This window comes from Hyla sarda, chromosome 13, assembly GCF_029499605.1.
Source record: "Hyla sarda isolate aHylSar1 chromosome 13, aHylSar1.hap1, whole genome shotgun sequence".
In the NCBI taxonomy this organism is placed as follows: Eukaryota; Metazoa; Chordata; class Amphibia; order Anura; family Hylidae; genus Hyla; species Hyla sarda.
This window is the reverse complement of record NC_079201.1, coordinates 14,603,766-14,627,916: the sequence shown is the minus strand read 5'-3', so window position 1 is coordinate 14,627,916 and position 24,151 is coordinate 14,603,766. Positions and strand designations below refer to the sequence as shown.

Genomic DNA, 24,151 nt, shown 5'->3' with positions numbered 1-24,151 from the left:
CAGGTACAGGATACAGGTATAGAGGGCATAATACAGGTAACTGGAGTCAGGTCAGAATACAGGTTCAGAATACAGTTTGTGCTAAAAAAGAAGAAGAGATAAAGCAAAAGTACAAACACACAAGGTATGGGGCAAAGCAAGAAAAACAATGGGCCAGTCCTATACCGTTGTGAAGTACAATATAAGACACAAGGAAAACAGAGGAAAGGTCAGGATACAAGCCAAGGCTAGAATACATGGGATAAAAAAAAAAAGAAAGAACTACAGAAAGACAGGACAAAGCTATAATCAAGACAAACAAATCAGAACTACAAATCCAGAGTTTTGCCAGAGGAGGTAACTAAATACCCCCCCTCAACAGCTGATTGGCCCAGTGTCTGTAACTCCTCACTGACCAGAGAGCAGAATACACAGCCTGGACAACAGCTTTTTGGTACAGAAAAACATAATTATCTCATCTTATTTGTATCTTCAATAATGAAGAAAAAAATCGTGGACATCAACTTCCGACTCAAAGTGTCACTGTCACTTCAAAAACTTTTGACATGTCACAGAATAGTCGGAGTCTCAGTTCTTAGTCCCCAACTGATGATGTAGTTGTCTAATAAGGTGTTTAAGGTGTTTAGTGGTCTACATGGCTGATCATCCTTGATGTTAGGTTCACGTCGGCATTGGCTCCAGTGGATCCAATGTGCACAGGATAGAAACGTTATAGTTCCTTCTGTCAGTCAACTAAAAAATCTTGCGGGGGGGTCAGGCCATGGGGACCAGCCACGATCTCCGGGCCAGCGCTGCAGCCTGGGGCTTCCTTGATCATGACGTCACGCCACGGCCCCTCCATTCATGTCTATGGGAGGGGATAACATTTCTAGCAGGGGAGTACCCCTTTAAGCTTTGAGTAGTCAGATTCCTTGAGCCAATGAGAACACATAGGCCCAGATTTACTAACTCCATCCCAAAAGTTTGGTGTCAGCTATTTGGCGCGCGTTTTCCTGTGCCCAAATTATTGCTAATTGCAACACTTTACAATAAGACATCCGAACAAACCCACAAATTGCGTTTTTAACCCAATAAAATAGGCGTGTCCACAGCTTTTTAGAAAAACCCTACAGATTTATTTTTATAACCTACGCAAAATTGCTGTGTTTTTCACAATTGTTAGGCCCTGTCATGTGAGCAAACTTTGCATTGACCAATAGTACAAGTGAATATGAGAAACTTATTAGACAAAAATGCTTCTTTCTCCTGGTATCAAGCTTCTCCCCTCCTGCTGCTCAAATCTTCTTTACTGAAAACCAACTCAGCTTTGTTCTGTGTCTGCAAGACAAGCAATAGAAGTCTATAGAGGAGGAGGGGGGGGGGGGGGGGGAGGAGTGAGCTCCGCCCACCAGCTCAGGGAAAACTGCAAATTGTAGATGAAGCCTGCAGAGAAGAAATCTGCTGAAACATAACATATACAGGTTATATAATGGGAAGGAATAGTGCTGCTCCTCATGTACACCCACAGGACAGGTTATCCTTAAAAAAGAGGTATGCTTTATAGTGGTCAGAAAAAACGAATTGAGACATGTCAAAGGTTTTAATCAGTTTGAGTGGACACATGCACATTTGTGGCCTGCTGGAGGTCATTTTGCAGGGCTCTGGCAGTGCTCCTCCTTGCACAAAGTTGGAGGTAGCGGTCCTGCTGCTGGGTTGTTGCCCTCCTACAGCCTCCTCCACACCTCCTGATGTACTGGCCTGTCTCCTGGTAGCGCCTCCATGCTCTGGACACTACGCTGACAAACACAGCAAACCTTCTTTCCACAGCTCGCATTGATGTGCCATCCTGGATGAGCTGCACTACCTGAGCCACTTGTGTGGGTTGTAGACTCCATCTCATGCTACCACTAGAGTGAAAGCACTGCCAGCATTCAAAAGTGACCAAAACATCAGCCAGGAAGCATAGGAACTGAGAAGTGGTCTGTGGTCACCACCTGCAGAACCACTCCTTTATTGGGGGTGTCTTGCTAATTGCCTATAATTTCCACCTGTTGTCTGTTCCATGTGAAATTGATTGTCAATCAGTGTTCTTCCTGAGAGGACAGTGGGATTTCACAGAAGGGTCAGTGACTTGGAGTTACATTGTGTTCAGTGTTCTCTTTATTTTTGAGCAGTGTATAACATTTGCACAATATTCGCTCAGTCTGAGGGTAGGGTGAGGAATATATGGGAAAAGGTCCAAAAGAACGTTACCACCTGCCCAATGAACAACCAGTCCAACTGGTAGTAATACCTGGATGCCAGTGCCGGATTTTACTATTCTCTTGTCATTTCAATAGTCCATAACCTGCTAACAGAGGCTGATGATGAAGTCTGACTTGTCATTGAGGAAACGTGTGCAAGATACGTCTAATGTGCAATGGGCACGGCAGCTGATACACTCAGTAGGGTGCACAGGAGAAAAGGGGCCACACAACAAAGGTTGAAGGGGGCATCTTATTATGGTGTCTGATGTTATGGTGACTGCCGATGGCCGTTCAGGGGATGGCGGGGGTCCCAGCAGTTGGACCCCCGTGATCTATAATTTATCCCCTATCCTTTGCATAGAGGATAAGTTATATTTCACTACAGAACTTCTTTAATATGCCCCGTGTGGTTTGCAGGATTAGTGGGACCCCCAGTATATTGCGTGACCACTTGCATAACAAAGTGGAATCCCAATCCCATTGAAGTCCTCTAACCCCAAGTATATGATCCCTGTTATCGTTTTGCACATCTTGAACCCAGTTTGGGAATAAATCGGGTGTGAGAAAATGCTAGAAGACTCATCCCTGGCATTCAAGAACGGTATCGGTAAATAAATAATGAATGCCCAATCTCTGAACACAATAACGTTTACAATTTGTTGGCCGCGTAAAAAAAGTAATTTAGAAGAATCCTCGTGAAATGGCTGAGGTTATATACTAATAGACGCTTAGTGTTCTCAGTCACACACAGTCTCTATGTGTCAAGCAGTAATTTCGGGTAATTGCCAGGTACAGGTACTGGGTTATTGTACTGGAATTATAGTGTGGCTGAGCAATATGAACAGGTGGAGTAAAGTCAGCGGCATGACATAAATAATATGCAGGTTACAGATATAATTAAAAATCAATACACATTTCTGGAAATCCATTGAATAGATATACTATGTGTGGATTGGAGTCAAGCACCAGCCTTTGGCTGTCCGGGCATGGTGGGAGTTGTAGTTTTACAACAGCTTGAGGTGCCCTGGTTGGGATACACTGTCCCATGTAGTACTGATGGGGTCCACAAGGGATGGATCAAGGCTAGTTGCTTCCTAATGGACCACAATCCCTCTAATGCTATCCCTTAGTCGTCCTTTCAAGATTTTTAATTTTGCGACATGAATTTAAAGGGGTACTCCGCTGCTCAGCGTTTGGAACAAACTTTTCCGAACGCTGGAGCCGACACTGGCAGCTGGTGATGTCATAGCCCCTCCCCTCGTGACGTCACACCCCGCCCCCTCAATGCAAGTCTATGGGAGGGGGCGTGACGGCTGTCACGCCCCCTCCCATAGATTTGCATTGAGGGGCGGGGCTATGATGTCACAAGCTGCCAGCGTTCGGAACAGTTTGTTCCAAACCCTGAGCAGCGGAGTACCCCTTTAATGATCCTTTACATGCACAGATGAAAAATGAAAAAATATGAAAAATAAACCGTTTATGCGAAAACAAATATTTCACGTTGATGATTTAGAATCCAAAAAGTTAAATTGTGGAGGGAATTTGAAATTGTTAATATTTCGTAGCGCTGTATTTTGTATGTTTATGAAAAGGAAAAAGGAGTATAAAAATAATCATAATAATAATGAAAGATATAAGCACATAAAAGCAACAACAACAAAAATAAGGACAATTGCTAGATACGTACCTTGCCCAGCTCCAGTGTTGCCTCCGTTCTCCATTTGGACAAGGTCGGCCTATCAGGTGTTCAGAGCGCCGGACCAATCAGCTGCTAAGAAGAAGCTGCTCACTTAAATGCTCATGATTTCCCCTTTATCCTTCACTAGTTTTATGTGCCTGAATATTCTGATTTGACTTCCAGTGACCCGATCTCTGCCTGTTCCCTGATGATTCTTCCTGTCAGCTGATTTTGTACTACCCTACTCTCCTGGTTTTGACCCTTGCTTGCCATGACGTTGATTTGGTCCTGTTTTGTGCACTGAGCTTCCTTCTCAGTTTTGACTTTGGCTTGTTTCTGGTTAACCTCTTGTTTGCTGTTCTGGTACAATATCTGCCCCAGTGTTGCTGTCCTGGCCTGTCTGACTTTCCTGATGCCCCGTGCATTTAGCCTATTGCAGGCACTGTCGTCCAGTTGGAGGATGCCTTTAGGGTGGATTGTCCAAGTAAGGAGGGACAGTAGTTAGGGCACTCATAGAAACATAGAATGTGTCGAAAGATAAAAACCATTTGGCCCATCTAGTCTGCCTAATACTTTGAATACTTTAACCACTTAACAACCACGGACATAAATGTACGTCCTGGTTTGGCGGTACTTCGCGCACCAGCACGTACATTTACATCCTGTGTATGACTGCGAGCACTGTCAAACATGGCAGGTTCCGGCTGCTAGCCGCAGCCGGGGACCCGCCAGTAATGGCCGACATCTGCGATCGCACAGATGTCCGCCATTAACCCCTCAGATGCCGTGATCAATACAGATCACGGCATCTGTGGCAGTGCGGTACTTTGAATGGATGATTGGATCGCCCACAGCGCTGTCGTGGTGATCCGATCATCCAGCATGGTGGATGGAGGTCCCATCACCTGGCTCCAGCCATCTCCCGGCGTCTGATCTGAGATCGAGCAGACCAGAGCAGAAGATGACCAATAATACTGATCAGTGCTGTGTCCTATGCATAGCACTGAACAGTATTAGCAATCAAATGATTGCTATAGATAGTCCCCGATGGGGACATAAAAAGTGTAAAAAAAAATGATGAAAAATTAAAAAATAAAAGTACAAAAAAAGTGAAAAATCCCCTCCCCCAATGAAAATGTTAATTGTCTGTTTTTCTCATTTTATCCCCAAAAAGTGTAATTTTTTAAATAAACATATTTGGTATCGCCACGTGCGTTGACCGAACTATCAAAATATAATGTTAATGATCCCGTATGGGGAATGGTGTAAACGTAAAAAATAAAAAAAAGGCCAAAAGTTGCTTTTTTGTCACATTTTGTTAAAAAAAATTTATAACTAATTATCTAAAAGTTTTATATATGCAAATATGGTATCGATAAAAAGTACAGATGATGGCGCAAAAAATGAGCCCTCATACCGCCCTATATACGGAAAAATGAAAAAGTTATAGGTGGTCAAAATAGGGCGATTTTAGATTACTGATTTTGTACAAAAAGTTTTAGATTTTTTTTTAAGCGGTACAAAAATATAAAAGTATCTAGCCATGGGTATCATTATAATCGTACTGACCCACAGAATAAAGAACACATGTCATTTTTACCGTAAAGTGTATAGTGTGAAAACAAAACCCTCCAAAATGTTCAAAATTGTAGCTTTCATTTAAATTTCCTCCCTAAAAAAAATGTCCTCCCTTTTTTTGGGTTCGCCGTACATTTTATGGTAAAATGAGAGGTTTCATTACAAAGTACAATTGGTCTCGCAAAAAACAAGCCCTTATATGGGTCTGTACATGGAAATATAAAAGAGTTATGGATTTTTGAAGGCGAGGAGGAAAAAAACGAAAACGCTAAAATAAAATTGGCCTGGTCCTTAAGGTTAAAATGGGCTTGGTCCTTAAGGTTAAATAGTCCCTAACCCTCTCGTATATGAAGGATAGCCTTATTTCTATCCCATGCATGCTTCACGTCTGCACTGCTCCCTATTATGGACGTCACAACTATAGCATGTTTAATTGAAATCTCCATAGAATTTATTGGCATTAGGCCACATTTCTCAGGTGTAGACATCCTGTTTTGGAAACCATCTCTAGCACCAAAAGAGCTTTCAAAATTAATATATCTATAAAAAAAAACAAAATGACTACACATAAAAGATAACAATGGAGGTCATTGAGCAGGCGAAACACGTCAAGTTGTTTTAGCTTAAGAGCCCTGCATGGAAAAACATTCCAGGCCTCTTGGATGACAGGTTCGACATGTGTTTATAGAGCAATAAGTAGACTATATGTTTCTATTTTCTATGGCACCTCCAATTGCGTTCACAATATAATGTGTGATGAAAGATTTACTTGTGATGCCTTTATAATACAGGGGTTGGAGAAAATAACCAACTAGGTTACACCAACTAGAACACCTTAAAAACATTAAGATACACAAATCACCAGGTCCAGATGGCATCCACCCTCGAGTTCTGTAGGAATTATGTACCCACACGAGACAGACCCTTATTATAAACATATAACCGTACTATAATAACAGGGATGGTTCCACAGGACTGGGGCATTGCTAATGTGGTGACAATGTGCAAAATAGGGTCAAAATGGGATTCTGGGAACTATAGGCCTGTAGGACTGACATCTCATGTGATGACATATTTAAGGGAAAATTACTAGGGGGACTGGTGGACAGTAAGCTCAACTTTAGTGATCGGTGTCAGGCAGCTGCTGCCAAGGCTAATAAAGTCAGGGGATGTATCAAGAGAGGCAACATAACGGAGTGTTCTGATTATTGTGTCCAACCCCTGTAAACTTCTTTAGAACACATTTTTCCATTTCATCCAAAGTGTACAAAGCTGGTATTCTTCAAAGTTCCTTTATAGTTGATATAGAGCAATCCCCCCCAACCCAGTCCTCCAGGACCACCAACTGGATCTGCACTGTTGGTGGCCTTGAGGACTGGATTGGGAACCTCTGCTGTATACCACTCATATACAGATCTGGACTGTTGGTGGTCTTGAGGACGGAGTTGGGGACCTCTGCTCTATATCACTCATATAAAGATCTGGACTGTTGGTGGTCTTGAGGACGGAGTTGGGGACCTCTGCTCTATACCACTCATATAAAGATCTGGACTGTTGGTGACCTTGAGGACTAGGTTGGGGACCTCTGCTCTATACCACTCATATAAAGATCTGGACTGTTGGTGGTCTTGAGGACTGGGTTGGGGACCTCTGCTCTTTATCACTCATATAAAGATCTGGACTTTTGGTGACATTGAGGACTAGGTTGGGGACCTCTGCTCTATACCACTCATATAAAGATCTGGACTGTTGGTGGTCTTGAGGACTGGGTTGAGGACCTTTGCTCTATACCACTCATATAAAGATCTGGACTGTTGGTGGTCTTGAGGACTGGGTTGGGGACCTCTGCTCTATACCACTCATATAAAGATCTGGACTGTTGATGGTCCTTAAGGACTGGGTTGTGGACCTCTGCTCTATACCACTCATATAAAGATCTGGACTGTTGGTGGTCTTGAGGACTGGGTTGGGGACCTCTGCTCTATACCACTCATATAAAGATCTGGACTGTTGGTGGTCTTGAGGACTGGGTTGGGGACCTCTGCTCTATACCACTCATATAAAGATCTGGACTGTTGTTGTCCTTAAGGACTGGGTTGTGGACCTCTGTTAGAGCATTGGACCATGTAAAGTTTATGTTGTGATATCTGTCAGTGGACGGACGCATATCACGATGAGGAGACACACGAAATGTTAACCCTCCATCTTGTGCATTTCACATGTAACCAGGATGATATTTGAAGTCTAAACCAATTTTCAAGTTGTGATAAAATAATTTACCACTTTCTTCTAGTCAATAAACACAATTACCGTTCTTCGCCATTGGATTCTGTAGATTTATCCTTCTTGACGTCCTTCGTCTCACACTGGCCTTTCTTCATTGATCTCCAGCCGGAGCCCCTACTAATGCCCCTTATTTATTTCAGCCCCGGAAGTTTTGAAGGTCGACGGCAACAAACTGAAGAACGGTGAAGAGCACCGGACCAACACCATACGGTGCAATGAGCTTTATCTCCGCCGAGGACAACCCTTCACCATCACATTGGTTTTTTACCACAGAGGAAACGATGACAAGTTAGATAACATGAGGCTCATTGCCCAAACAGGTAAGTGGAGGGACAGCAGCAAATTAGACCCAAAGTCTTAGTATGGGGTAGTGATGAGCGGCAGGGGCCATATTGGAATTCGCAATATATCGTGAATATATGGATGAATATTCCTCCTATGTTCGTGAAATTCGCATATTCGCTATGTTCGTTCTTTTTTTTTTCCATGGGAAAATTCGTAATAAAATTTGCATAGTGCGCATGCGCAATTTTATATTTCACCTAAAAGAAGGGAGGGATCAGTGTCCAGTCTGGAAGTACCGATATTCGTATACATTTGCATAAAAATTTGCATTTAAAATACTAATATTCGTCATTACGAATATATATCACAATGTTCTAAATAATGGCGAAATCGCAAAGTGCCAATATTCGCGGTACAAATTTGCATTTTGAATATTCGCGCTCAACACTATGGTGGGGGTGTAGCAGAGGTGGGACTTGTAGCTTTTGGGCCCCGATGCAAAATCTGCAAATGGGTCCCATATGCCAATTATAATACTGGTCACTTATGGGGCAGATGTGCTTTGGGGCCCCCTTAGTCACCAGGGCCCCAATGCGGTTGCTACCTGTATAGCTACATCCCGGGGGGGGGGGGGGGGGGGGCGGGGGGGCAGGGCTTCTTGTATTACGAGAGGCTTCCCCTACAAGCAAGAGATCACTCTTCAATGTATTTACATTATGATCCTTAAAGGGATAGAAAAACGTATCTCCTATGCTACGTATAGGGGATAAGTATCAGACCGATAGGACCCCCGTGATCTCCTGTCCGGCCCCCCGGCTCTCCTCCTGAATGTGCGGTGGTGGCCACGGCTCCCGGGGTACTCTGGTGGAAAAAAATTGTTTGAAAACCAACTGGTGCCAGAAAGTTACATAGATTTGTAAATTACTTCTATATAAAAAATCTTTATCCTTCCAGTACTTATCAGCTGCTGTATGCTCCAGAGGAAGTTCTGTTCTTTTTGAATTTCTTTTCTGTCTGACCACATTTCTCTCTGCTGGCACCTCTGTCCATTTTAGGAACTGTCCAGAGTAGGAGCAAATCCCTATAGCAAACCTATCCTGCTCTGGACAGAGAGCACTGTGGTCAGACAGGAAATAACTACACAACTTCCTGTGGAGCATACAGCAGCTGATAAATACTGGAAGGGTTAAGATTTTTAAATAGAAGTAATTTACAAATCTGTAGAACTTTCTGGCACCAGATGATTTAAAAAAAATTTAATGTACCCCTTTAATGCAGCTCAGACCCAGACCAATCAAAAGTTTTCATACATCTCTATGACAGTGTTTCCCTGCCAGTGTGCGTCCAGCGGTTGGAAAACTACAACTCCCAGCATGCCCAGACAGCCGAAGGCTGTCTGGGCATGCTGGGAGTTGTAGTTTTACAACAGCTGGAAGCACACTGGTTGGAAAATACTGCTCTATGAGCTGTCAAAGCCGAATGTCAGAGAGGCGATCCTGAGTCCCTGAAGTGCTGCAGGCTGGCGTGCCTCCTCGCTCCCCCTCCCTTTCCCACCTTTATTGACAGTAGGATCCCAGCTTCCAGAGCCGAGCCAAAGGCTGTCCGGGCATGCTGGGAGTTGTAGTTTTGCCATAACTGGAGGCAGGCAGGTTGGGAAACGCTGTCAAAAGTGTCAAAAAGTTTGATCGGTCGAGGGTCTTCACTGAACGACAATGTAGATTGCTGTGAACTGGGGAGTGAAGAGCATTACTGCGTGCTTCTCCCTGTTTCTTCTAATGATCGGTGGGGGTCTCAGCACTGAGACTCCAGCCAATCAAAACTTTTGACATGTGAATTTATTTATTTATTTATTCATTTGATTGCAGGGGGGGTTTAATTTACATAACATAAGGAAACTACATATAAAAAAACATTATAAATTATTTACGGTAATTGCTAAAAAATTTTTTATCTCAAATTCTGCTTCCTTTTACCTCCAGGTCCTTATCCATCGAAACACACAGGGACCCTAATAGAGTTTCCGGTAACAAGGCTGCGGGAAAAGGCATGGAGCGCTGAGGTGGAGAGCGAATCCGTTAATTCTTTGTCGCTGACTATCTGCTCCTCCGTGACAGCTCCTATTGGACGATACAGTCTACACCTAGAAGGCGCCTACTGGGGGAAAGTCAAATCCTACTACTTAGGGGACTTCATCTTACTGTTTAATCCATGGTGCCCAGGTAAATTTCTAATAGTCATTATCATATCATGTGCTCAATCATTTGTTAAAGGGGTACTCCGAAAAAAATTCTAATCATCTCTAATCATCTATTACTTCTATATAAAAATCTTAATCCTTCCAGTACTTATCAGCTGCTGCATGCTCCACAGGAAGTTGTGTAGTCCTTTCCAGTCTGACCACAGTGCTCTCTGCTGACACCTCTGTCCGTGTCAGGAACTGTCCAGAGCAGGAGAGGTTTGCTATGGGGATTTGGACAGTTCCTGACACGGCCAGAGGTGGCAGCAGAGAGCACTGTGGTCAGACTGGAAAGAACTACACAACTTCCTCTGCAGTTTTTAAACATTTTTTTTTTTTAAAGGGTACTTGATGGGAAAAGTATTATATATTTTTTTTAATATACTGTTGCCAGAAAGTTAAACAGATTTGTAAATTACTTCTATTAAAAATTCTTAATCCTTCCAGTACTTATCTGCAGCTGTTATGATCCACAGGAAGTTCTTTTCTTTTTGAATTTCTTTTCTGCCTGACCACAGTGCTCTCTGCTGACACCTCTATCCATTTTAGGAACTGTCCAGAACAGGAGCAAATCCCCATAGAAAACCTATCCTGCTCTGGACAGTTCCTGACATGGACAGAGGTGTCAGCAGGGAGCACTGTGGTCAGACAGAAAAGAAATTCAAAAAGAAAAGAACTTCCTGTGGATCATAACAGCAACTGATAACTACTCCAAGGATTATGATTTTTTTATGGAAGTCATTTACAAGTCTGTTTAACTTTCTGGCCCCAAAATGTTTTCCAGTGGAGTACCCCTTTAAATGTGAAAACAATGTTTTCAGCAAAAAAAATAAATCTAAGAAGCGCACCCCAATTGCAGACCGTATCATTAGTGGCACTTACCAATAATTGTTGCGCTAGGGGCGCAACGCCTCCGTGCGCCTGTAGACTTGCCAATGGTGGGATTCAGCTGCCGCTTGATCGGCATGAACAGGTCTGTATAACATGCACAATAAATAAGCATATGTTAGATAATGGGGGAGATTTATCAAAACCTGTGTAAAGGAAGAGTTTGACCAGTTGACAATGCAACCAGATTGCTTCTTTCATTTAAAAAAAATAAAAAAAGCCTAATCTTTATATAGCGTAGGGGGGGGGGGGGAGGAGTTAGTTTAGTGTGAGCTGAGGTACAGTGTGGAGAGGAGTTAGGAGAAGTCTGTGGTAACCTGAAGGAGACCTGAAGAGAAGTCAAAAGTCAGCAACCAAGCATCTACAAGAACCCCATTGCACAGGTCCAGTCTGCAGTCTCGGATAGCAGAAGATAGAAAACCTCAGGCAACTCTTGGTCCCATAGTCTACAGTCCATTCTTGGCGGTAAGCGAAAGCTCCAGGGGAAATTTCAACAGTCAGTCTTAAGGCACTGTGGGTGGCCTAATGTCAAAAGTCTAAAACCTAAAAGGCACAATCTAAAGTCTCACACAAAAGAAGTAAAGAGGCACTTGGGTCTTCCGCAATCACCTTTGGAACTTTGGATATCTTGCTTCGGATTAGCATCGGGAACACGTAAGCAATGAAGGAGTCGGTAGCGGTGACAGTGGTGGCCATAGCAGTCAGTCTGTGAGTAGCAGTGCCGACACAAACTGTTTTTTCTTGTTTCAAGATTACCATCTAAAGTCTACAGAAACAAAAAGTCAGTCAAGTAAAAGTATTACAAGTCCCAGCAAAGCAAAAGGGTTACTCTGCACTTCCCCAGCTCTGATCTGTACTGAAAAGGATTTTATTATCATTCCTGTCTCAGTAAAAAAAAAAAAAAAGTTTTCCGTAACCCTGCATCTGTGGTCATTATTGTCCGCAGTGCAGGAGCTTGGTGGTTAACCCTACCCTGGCATCACAAACTGTTAGTTGTTATTGCCACACCATACATAGCCTTCCATACAATCAATGAGAAGATACCACAGTGCTGAATTGTTTAGTAAAGTCACCGATCACAGTCCATTTCCTTGTTTTTTCCTTGTCTCGGCTCAGCGGTTGCTGACTTTTCCGGCATAAATTACTTCAGCTTTCCGGTGCTCCCGTGGGCTGGAAAAGGTGGATACAGTCCTAAGAGACTCCTTCCTAGGACTGTATCCACCTTTTCCAGCCCACCGGAGCACCGGAAAGCTGAACTAATTTATGCCGGAAAAGTCAGCAACCGCTGAGCCGAGAAGTTTGTGACGAATCGAATTTACTGTAAGTTCGCTCATCTCTACTTGGCACCAATTGTTCATCTGTGGATGTCAAAATCATCTGGAATCTTGGATGTGACCCAAGTTATACAAAGGGAGTGGGGAGAGGCCGGAGGAGGAAACGTTAGGATTCTCTGCGATACTGTATTTTGCTTTATTATTTCTAAATAACGTGTCCCTTTGTGCCAAAATTCCAAAATACATAGGAATTCAGGACAGAAGTAGCATAAAACAAAATGATCAATGTTAAAGAGCACTGTTTCCCAACCAGTGTGCCTCCAGCTGTTGCAAAACTACAACTCCCAGCATGCTGGGAGTTGTAGTGTTGCAACAGCTGGAGGCACACTGGTTGGGAAATATTTTTATAGATTACCAGGCAATGTTGACACAGTGCATTTTAAAGGGTACCCCAGTGGGGGAAAAAAATTTCAAATCAACTGGTGCCAGAAAGTTATACAGATCTTTAAATTACTTCTATATAAAAATATTTACCCTTCCATTACTTTTTAGCAGCTGTATGCTACAGAGGAAATTCTTTTCTTTTTGAATTTCTTTTTTTTGTCTTGTTCACAGTGCTCTCTGCTGACACCTCTGTTCGTGTCAGGAACTGTCCAGAGCAGCATAGGTTTGCTATGGGGATTTTCTCCTGCTCTGGACAGTTCCTTATATGGACAGAGGTGTCAGCAGAGAGCACTGTGGTCAAGACAAAAAAGAAATTCAAAAATAAAAGAATTTCCTTTGTAGCATACAGCTGCTAAAAAGTACTGGAAGGGTAAAGATTTTTTTTAATAGAAGTCATTTACAAATCTGTTTAACTTTCTGACACCATTTGATTTAAAAAAAAATCAATAAAGTTTTCCACCAGAGTACCCCTTTAAGTGTCTGATTGTGTCTGATAGCATTTCTTCAGGAATCTCTGGTGAGCTGCTGGGTCTCGCCACAAGAGGGTGTGAAAGAGATTCCCCCAGACTGCCCTATAAAAAAGACTCTCAGAGGATACTTTTGGGTAGTGTACCTTTTTTTTTTCCCCAGTATTGTTGTTTCATTGAAATGCCCTCCATCTAGAATTTTCTGACCAAGCTATGAAGGAGTGTTTAGATCAGTAGTTACCTGACGGCACACACAGTGAACAGGTTCTGGATGGCCCAGACAGATCATGACCCCGCCCCCTCGTGATGTCCCTTGGATAGGAGATAAGATGTCTAATAGCAGAGTACCCCTTTAATGATCGAAAATACTGACTTCATGTATATCACCGTTTACAAATACAAAGTATTTATTTTATTTGTTACAAGTTTGATATTTTTTTTATTTATTAATTCATGTATTTAAATATTTTTATTTATTTATTTAGTAATTTATTTATTTACCTATTATTTTTCAGATGATGATGTCTTCCTGGGAGATGAAGCGATGAGACAAGAATACGTGATGAATGAACACGGTTTATTGTATCAGGGAAGCAAAGACTTTATCACCACCACACCGTGGAACTTTGGCCAGGTACTGTGCGCTCGTCATATGGTGTAACACCGACAGCTGTTGTACATGCTTTGTTATTAAAGGGGTACTCCGCTGCTCAGCGTTTGGAAAAAAAACTGTTCCGAACACTTGGAGCCGGCGTCGGGAGCTCGTGACGTCATAGCCCCACCCCCTCATGGTGTCACGCCCCGCCCCTCAATGCAAGTCTATGGGAGGGGGCGTGACAGTTGTCACGCCCCTTCCCATAGACTTGCATTGAGGGGGCGGGGCGTGACACCATGAGGGGGTGATAAAGCTTGCAGTGAAGCGGGGACACGCTGAGAGTGGTCCGGATCTCTGGTCATGGAGCCGTCACCACTTACCAGAGCGAAGATGCACTTCAGCTGGGCTGAACCATTACATTTAGGATATGTTTACACTGCGGCTGGACATCATAGACTTCATAGACGGCAATGCATTTTCGAGTGGATTCTTGCTGCGGAGGCCAGATTCAGATTTTCTGTGGAAATTATGCAGTGTGCACGGGGCAGCAGAATACTATTGAAAACAATGGGATTCTGCTGCAACAGAATTTTTCTGCTAAATTCCACTCATAAATTCCGCTGTGTACATTGCCAGTCCTATAGACGGCAATGCATTCCAGATTGTACTCGGCTGATATTCACTGTGTGCACTGTGCAGCGGGATATAAAAATGTATCCCCTATCCTATGGCAGGGGGATAAGTTGGGGACTTCTGCTCTATACCACTCATATAAAGATCTGGACTGTTGGTGATCTTGAGGACTTGGTTGGGGACCTCTGCTCTATACCACTCATATAAATATCTGGACTGTTGGTGGTCTTGAGGACTGGGTTGGGGACCTCTGCTCTATACCACTCATATAATGATCTGGACTGTTGGTGGCCTTGAGGACTGAGTTGAGGACCTCTGCTCTATATCACTCATATAAAGATCTGGACTGTTGGTGGTCTTGAGGACTGGGTTAGGGACCTCTGCTCTATACCACTCATATAAAAATCTGGACTGTTGGTGGCCTTGAGGACTGGGTTGGGGATCTCTGCTATATACCACTCATATAAATATCTGGACTGTTGGTGGTCTTGAGGACTGGGTTGGGGACCTCTGCTCTATACCACTCATATAAAGATCTGGACTGTTGGTGGTCTTGAGGACTGGGTTAGGGACCTCTGCTCTATACCACTCATATAAAAATCTGGACTGTTGGTGGCCTTGAGGACTGGGTTGGGGACCTCTGCTCTATACCACTCATATAAAGATCTGGACTGTTGGTGGCCTTGAGGACTGGGTTGGGGACTTCTGCTCTATACCACTCATATAAAGATCTGGACTGTTGGTGTCCTTGAGGACTGGGTTGGGGACCTCTGCTCTATACCACTCATATAAAGATCTGGACTGCTGGTGGTCCTTGAGGACTGGGTTGGGGACCTCTGCTCTATACCACTCATATAAAGATCTGGACTGTTGGTGACCTTGAGGACTGGGTTGGGGACCTCTGCTCTATACCACTCATATAAAGATCTGGACTGTTGGTGGCCTTGAGGACTGAGTTGAGGACCTCTGCTCTATACCACTCATATAAAGATCTGGACTGTTGGTGGTCTTGAGGACTGGGTTGGGGACCTCTGCTCTATACCACTCATATAAAGATCTGGACTGTTGGTCGTCTTGAGGACTGGGTTAGGGACCTCTGCTCTATACCACTCATATAAAAATCTGAACTGTTGGTGGCCTTGAGGACTGGGTTGGGGACCTCTGCTCTATACCACTCATATAAAGATCTGGACTGTTGGTGGCCTTGAGGACTGGGTTGGGGACCTCTGCTCTATACCACTCATATAAAGATCTGGACTGTCTGTAGCCTTGAGGACTGGGTTGGGGACCTCTGCTCTATACCGCTCACATAAAGATCTGGACTGTTGGTGGCCTTGAGGACTGGGTTGAGGACCTCTGCTCTATACCGCTCATATAAAGATCTGGACTGTTGGTGTCCTTGAGGACTGGGTTGAGGACCTCTGCTCTATACCACTCATATAAAGATCTGGACTGTTGGTGGTCTTGAGGACTGGGTTGGGGACCTCTGCTCTATACCACTCATATAAAGATCTGGACTGTTGGTCGTCTTGAGGACTGGGTTAGGGACCTCTGCTCTATACCACTCATATAAAAATCTGGACTGTTGGTGGCCTTGAGGACTGGGTTGGGGACCTCTGCTCTATACCACTCATATAAAGATCTGGACTGTTGGTGGGCTTGAGGACTGGGTTGAGGACCTCTGCTCTATACCACTCATATAAAGATCTGGACTGTTGGTGGTCTTGAGGACTGGGTTGGGGACCTCTGCTCTATACCACTCATATAAAGATCTGGACTGTTGGTGGTCCTTGAGGACTGAGATGGGGACCTCTGCTCTATACCACTCATATAAAGATCTGGACTGTTGGTGGTCCTTGAGGACTGGGATGGGGACCTCTGCTCTATACCACTCATATAAAGATCTGGACTGTTGGTGGTCTTGAGGACTGGGTTGGGGACCTCTGCTCTATACCACTCATATAAAGATCTGGACTGTTGGTGGCCTTGAGGACTAGGTTGGGGACCTCTGCTCTATACCACTCATATAAAGATCTGGACTGTTGGTGGCCTTGAGGACTAGGTTGAGGACCTCTGCTCTATACCACTCATATAAAGATCTGGACTGTTGGTGGCCTTGAGGACTGGGTTGGGGACCTCTCCTCTATACCACTCATATAAAGATCTGGACTGTTGGTGGCCTTGAGGACTGGGTTGGGGATCTCTGCTCTATACCACTCATATAAAGATTTGGACTGTTGGTGGTCTTGAGGACTGGGTTGGGGACCTCTGCTCTATACCACTCATATAAAGATCTGGACTGTTGGTGGTCTTGAGGACTGGGTTGAGGACCTCTGCTCTCTACCACTCATATAAAGGTCTGGACTGTCTGTAGCCTTGAGGACTGGGTTGGGGACCTCTGCTCTATACCACTCATATAAAGATCTGGACTGTTGGTGACCTTGAGGACTGGGTTGGGGACCTCTTCTCTATACCACTCATATAAATATCTGGACTGTTGGTGGCCTTGAGGACTGGGTTGGGGACCTCTGCTCTATAACACTCATATACAGATCTGGACTGTCGGTGGTCCTTGAGGACTGGGTTTTCTTTCCACCTTAGCTATAGCTTTGAGCTGATCACCTGCTGATGAGTTACCGCTCTATTTATCCAGGATCGGCAAAGGGGGGCGGGATGGTGAACCCCACGGATCGGCCAATGTCGTTAATGTCTTTAATTACAGCATTCCATAGAACTGGTTCCTGAGCCATTGTTTGAAGTATGGAGCTGTCACTGTGTCATGTTGCGCCCCTCCCTAAGCCCTGGGATTACATAAACATAATGGCGCTCATTCATCCCCCGCAGGCCACTTATTAAGACGAACAAATGCATTTGGCAGGAAGTACAGGACGGATCGCGGTAACAAGTGTTGTAAATAAAGTTGTTCTGGCTAAGCTCCCGGCGGTGGCGGCTTCAGGAACGGTTCAGAAATATTTATTAATATTTAGGACCAAATTACCTGTAGTTTAAAAAGTGTTTTTGTTTTTTAACTTATTTTTTAAGAATTTTTTTGTGATATCCCCCCCCCCCCCATTATACTATCTATGTGAGTGTTTTCAGCCAATGTGCCTCCAGCTGTTGCAAAACTACAACTCCCAGCATGCTGGGAGTTGTAGTTTTCCAACAGCTGGAGACACCCTGGTTGGAAAACACTCCTCTATGACATGTCAAAGCCGAGCGTCAGAGAGGTGTTCCTGTATCCCAGAAGTGCCATTCAGGGGCCTGTAAAAGCTGTGTATGACAGTCAGACCATGTAATGACCCTGTAATCCTTATAGGATCTACATCTTTTATAAGCAGATATGCCATTCAGGAGCTTGGCAAAGCTGGGTAAGGCATTCTCACTTAGCTTTTCCATTCTCCTGAAGGGCATCTCTTCCTCTACCTGGTTGGAAAACACTGATTTGTATTATCAAATAATCCTGAAATCGTAGGGAGTAAAACTAAGATGGTAAAAAGGAAGCTGCGGGAAATGTGACACCAGTAGATAGAGAAGACAATAGATGAAGCTCACAGCTCAGCCTCCCTCTCCCTGTGGAATGACTTTTGCACAGGCCACAGAGTATGCCCAGTAATGTTTCCCATGTCAATGACACAGCTCCTGTCTATTGCCACCTATGTCCCTGCTGTAAAGCATATCTCTAAACGTTGTTCAAGACAGCTCAGGCAAGATGGCAGCCCCCATAATAATGCATTCTCAGTGTAGGTTGCAGGTCTGATGCTGCCTGCGGCCTACACTCACAGCTTTTAACTGTATGTGCTCTTTTATCTAGGAATTCGGGACAAGTGTCCTGGATTCCCTGTGAGCACCAAAGCGTTTTACACTGGGCCACTTTATTAGGTATACCTTGCTAGTACCCGGTTGGATCCAAGATCTTCCATCTTCCATTGTCCAGTTTTGGTTCCTGTGTGAATTGTAGCCTCAGTTTCCTGTTCTTAGCTGACAGGAGTGGCAACCTGTGTGGTCTACTGCTGCTGTAGCCCATCTGCTTTATCCTGGGAAGTGTTATACTGTATACCGTAGTTGTAACATGTGAATATTGGAGTCGCTGTTGCCTTTATATCATCCTTAACCAGTCTGCCCATTCTCCTCTGACATCAACAAGGCATTTTACTGCACACAGCTGCCAATCACTGGATATTTTTTCTCTTTTTCGGACCGTTCTCTGTAAACCCTAAAAATGGTTGTGTGTGAAAATCCCAGTAGATCAGCAGTTTGTGAAATACTTAGAATGGCCTGTGTGGCACCAACAACCATGACACAATTACCTTAAAGGGGTACTCCAGTGGAATACAATTTTTTTTCAAATCAACTGGTGCCAGAAAGTAAAACAGATTTGTAAATTACTTATATTTAAAAATCTTAATCCTTTCAGTACTTATCAGATGCTGGATACTACAGAGGAAGTAATATTTTTTTGTTCTGGAGTTCTTTTCTGTCTGACCACAGTGCTCTCTGCTGACACCTCTGTTCGTATCAGGAACTGTCCAGAGTAAAACAAATCCCCATAGCAAACCTCTCCTGCTCGGGACAGTTCCTGATACAGACAGAGGTGTCAGCAGAGAGCACTGAGGCCAGACTGATAAGAACTCCAGAAAGAAAAGAACTTCCTCAGTAGTATACAGCAGCTGATAAGTACTGGAAGGATTAAGATTTTTAAATAGAAATAATTTACAAATCTGTTTAACTTTCTGGCACCAGTTGATTTGAAAAAAAAAATTTGTACCCCTGTTATCCACTTTCTTCCCCATTCTGATGTTCATTTTGAATTTCTGCAAGTTGTCTTGACCATGTCTACATGCCTAAATGCATCGATTTGCTGTCATAAAATTTGCTGATTAGCTATTTGTGTTAACAAGAAAGTGAGCAAGTGTATCTTATAAAGTGGCTAGTGAGTGTATATATATATATATATATATATATATATATATGTGTGTGTGTGTATATATATATATATATATATATATATATATATATATATATATATTGCCTAAGGAGAAGGACAATGCAGTTAGAGGGTAATACACGAAGTGGCCAGAAGATGGCAGCAAAACCTAACACTATTTGCACAGCAGATATGCGCAACACAGTGAGGAAAGTAGCTTAGATATAGCCAAGTAGTGCTGCTGCTGTTATATCTATGGGGTCACCTCCCCTCCAGCTCTATCTGTATACTGCTGCTATCTCTATGGGATCAGAATATATAATAGTTTTACTCCTCCCCCTCCAGCTCTATCTGTATACTGCTGCTATCTCTATGAGATCAGGATATATAGTAGTTATACACCTTTCCTCCAGCTCTATCCGTATACTGCTGCTATCTCTATGAGATCAGGATATATAGTAGTAAACACCTCCTCCTCCAGCTCTATCTGTATACTGCTGCTATCTCTATGGGATCAGGATATATAGTAGTAAACACCTCCTCCTCCAGCTCTATCTGTATACTGCTGCTATCTCTATGGGATCAGTATATATAGTAGTTATACACCTCTCCTCCAGCTCTATCCGTATACTGCTGCTATCTCTATGAGATCAGGATATATAGTAGTAAACACCTCCTCCAGGCTGTGATCACACAACTTTTTGCTTCATTTATTTATTTATGTGTTCTTGCTGGAATTTTCCCTAAAGTGCAGGATAATGGCAGAATTTTACTGTGATTGCACGAATCCCAGGACAAACAAATCACAGCAAAAAAATAAAATAAATAATAATAATAATAATAATACATGAATAATACATGAACACAGCCTTAAGACCTCAGATTTTTAATAAAACACCTCAATTGTGATGATAGGTCAAATCATTTTCACCTAATGCCACTTTGAATAAAAAATAAAATAAAATAAAAAAAAAACGCATCAAAACTGCACATGATGTGAACTAACTCCAACCCGCTTATAGGGGTCCAGCTGCTGGAGATTAGCCAGGTGATTAGATTGCCAGGTGCAGTGATGAATCTCCACCCCCTTTCCCTGCAAAGCCAGAGGCATCATGGGAAATGTAAGCAGCATTAGGAATCCATATAAGTAAGACAATAGGAATTAAAGGGGTACTCCAGTGGAAAACTATTTTTTTCAACTGGCTCCAGAAAGTTAAACAGATTTGTAAATTACTTCTATTAAAAAATCTTAATCCTTTCAGTACTTATCTGCTGCTCTTTGCTCCAGAGGAAGTTGTGTAGTTCTTTCCAGTCTGACCACAGTGCTCTCTGCTGACACCTCTGTCCATGTCAGGAACTGTCCAGAGTAGGAGCAAATCCCCATAGAAAACCTCTCCTGCTCTGGACAGTTCCTGACATGGACAGAGGTAACAGCAGAGAGCACTGTGATCAGACAGAAAAGAACTACACAACTTCCTCTGGAGCATACAGCAGCTGATAAGTACTGGAAGGAATAAGATTGTTTAATAGAAGTAATTAACAAATCTATGTAACTTTCTGGTTCCTGTTGATTGGAAAAAAAATGTTTTCCACCGGAGTATCCCTTTAATAGTGCTAAAATCTCCATGCCTGCCACATCAGCCAAAACAGGTAAGCACAAGGCATACACAAGAACCTCTACATTATTATCAGAGTGCTTATTTTGCAATATAATGGTTAGTTTCTAACTCTTCTTCAATTTACTTTAATTTGCTTAATTTACTGGAGACGCCTAAACATTAAAATTAATCTCCACCTTTCAATACCGTATTATTGCAGAATGAACATTTGGTGTTGATTAATTTCTTAAAATACCTTTTATGGGTGGAGTCACACGTGGTATTTGTGATATACACTGCTCAAAAAAATAAAGGGAACCCTAAGATAACACATCCTAGATCTGAATGAACTAATCGTATGAAATACTTTCCTCTTTACATAGTTGAATGTGACAACAAAATCTCACAAAAATGATCAATGGAAATCAAATGTATGAACCCATGGAGGTCTGAATATGGAGTCACCCTCAAAATCACAGTGGAAAACCACACTACAGGGTGATCCAACTTTATGTAATGTCCTTAAAACAAGTCACAATGAGGCTCAGTAGTGTATGTGGCCTCCACATGCCCGTATGACCTCCCTACAACGCCTGGGCATGATCCTGATGAGGTGGCGGATGGTCTCCTGAGGGATGTCCTCCCAGACCTGGACTAAAGCATCCGCCAACTCCTGGACAGTCTGTGGTGGATGGAGCGAGACATGATGTCCCAGATGTGCTCAATCGGATTCAGGTCTGGGGAACGGGCGGGCCAGTCCATTTCATCAATGCCTTCCTCTTGCAGGAACTGCTGACACACTCCAGCTACATGAGGTCTAGCATTGTCTGGAGGAAGCCATTGCCAACCGCACCAGCATATGATCTCACAAGGGGTCTGAGGATCTCATCTCGGTACCTAATGGCAGTCAGGCTACCTCTGGCAAGCACATGGAGGGTTGTGCAGCCCCCCAAAGAAATGCCACCCCACACCATTACTGACCCACCGCCAAACCGGTCATGCTGGAGGATGTTGCAGGCAGCAGAACGTTCTCCACGGCGTCTCCAGACTCTGTCATGTCTGTCACATGTGCTCAGGGTGAACCTGCTTTCATCTGTGAAGAGCACAGGGCACCAGTGGTGTATTTTGCCAATCTTGGTGTTCTCTGGCAAATGCCAAACGTCCTGCAAGCTGTAAGCACAACCCCCACCTGTGGACATCGGGCCCTCATACCACCCTCATGGAGTCTGTTTCTGACCGTTTGAGTGGACACATGCACATTTGTGGCCTGCTGGAGGTCATTTTGCAGGGCTCTGGCAGTGCTCCTCCTTGCACAAAGGCAGAGGTAGCGGTCCTGGTGCTGGGTTGTTGCCCTCCTACAGCCTCCTCCATGTCTCCTGATGCTCTGGCCTGTCTCCTGGTAGCGCCTCCATGCTCTGGACACTACGCTGACAGACACAGCAAACCTTCTTGCCACAGCTCGCATTGATGTGCCATCCTGGATGAGCTGCACTACCTGAGCCACTTGTGTGGGTTGTAGACTCCATCTCATGCTACCACTAGAGTGAAAGCACCGCCAGCATTCAAAAGCGACCAAAACATCAGCTAGGAAGCATAGGAACTGAGAAGTGGTCTGTGGTCACCACCTGCAGAACCACTTCTTTATTGGGGGTGTCTTGCTAATTGCCTATAATTTCCACCTGTTGTCTGTTCCATGTGAAATTGATTGTCAATCAGTGTTCTTCCTGAGTGGACAGTGGGATTTCACACAAGTGTCAGTGACTTGGAGTTACATTGTGTTGTTTAAGTCTTCCCTTTATTTTTTTGAGCAGTGTATATGTATTATGAGGGCATCTTATAAGTCTAGAGGAGTGTTTCCCAACCAGTGTGCCTCCAGCTGTTGCAAAACTACAACTCTCAGCATGCCCGCACAGCGCATGCTGGGAGTTGTAGTTTTGCTCATACGGATGACTTGTTGGTTCATGATAGTCACTAGGTGCAGCCTCTGATGGCGTCACAACTCACAAGACAGTCCAAATGTTACAGACTGAACATCAATACATTGCAGGGCATAAGAAACCAAGCTGCCGATCATAAAATAAATAAACATAAAATAAATAAACATAAAATAAATAAACATAAAATAAATAAACATAAAATAAATATAAAATATTTTTTAAAAGTAAGTAAATTAAGTTAAATAAGTTAATAGAGAAATCTAAATAAATATGAAATGAATAAACAAATACAATAAATATGAAATAAGTTAGTAAAGAAATATAAAAAATAAATAAAAAGTAAAAATAAATATATATAAATGAATAAATAAATATAAAATAAGTAAATAAATAAATGCAAATCAATATAAAATAAGGAAATAAAATATAAAATCAGTAGATAACATAAATAGATAAAGAAATATAAAATTAAAAATGAATTAAATATAAAATCTCATATAAAATAAGAAGAACATTAAATAATAAACTGCCGGAAATAAATAAATATTAAAAAAAAGAAATGAATACATGTAAATAAATATTACATAAATTTACTTATTAATATAAGATAAGTAAATATTCTAAGTAAAAATAAAAACATACGTACATATAAAATAAATAAATAAACTAATAAATAAATAAATAAATAAACTAATAAATAAATAAATACTGTTTTATATTTTGCTGGACTTTCATTTAAGCTTATGGTGATAGATTTGTGATCTGATGTTGGGGGAATCTTGTCCTGTCCTTCCGTATGTCTAGACCAGTGTTTCCCAACCAGTGTGCCTCCAGCTGTTGCAAAACTACAACTCCCGGCATGCCCGAACAGCCTCTGGCTGTCCGGGCATGCTGTGAGTTGTAGTTTTGCAACAGCTGGAGGCACACTGGTTGGAAAATACTGGTCTATACAATAGTATTAGCAATGCTAATTGACAAATATTTAAAGGGGTATTCCCACCACAACCTTTCCTGACCTATTCATAGTATCATAAAACTTGATCTTTGGGATAAACTTTATTTCCCATTCATTTAAAGGGGTACTCCAGTCCAAAATTTTTTTT

General features: G+C 42.8%; 1 protein-coding gene across 1 annotated transcript in view; it reads left to right on the top strand.

Moving 5' to 3' along the window:
* Window positions 1–24,151, top strand: part of TGM5 (transglutaminase 5) — a 47,543-nt gene that overhangs the window by 2,572 nt on the left and 20,820 nt on the right. Inside the window, exons 2-4 of the mRNA XM_056550429.1 lie at window positions 7,908–8,087; window positions 10,032–10,271; window positions 13,877–13,995. Of these exons, the coding sequence (XP_056406404.1) occupies window positions 7,908–8,087; window positions 10,032–10,271; window positions 13,877–13,995 (539 nt within the window). The remainder of the gene's footprint in view (window positions 1–7,907; window positions 8,088–10,031; window positions 10,272–13,876; window positions 13,996–24,151) is intronic.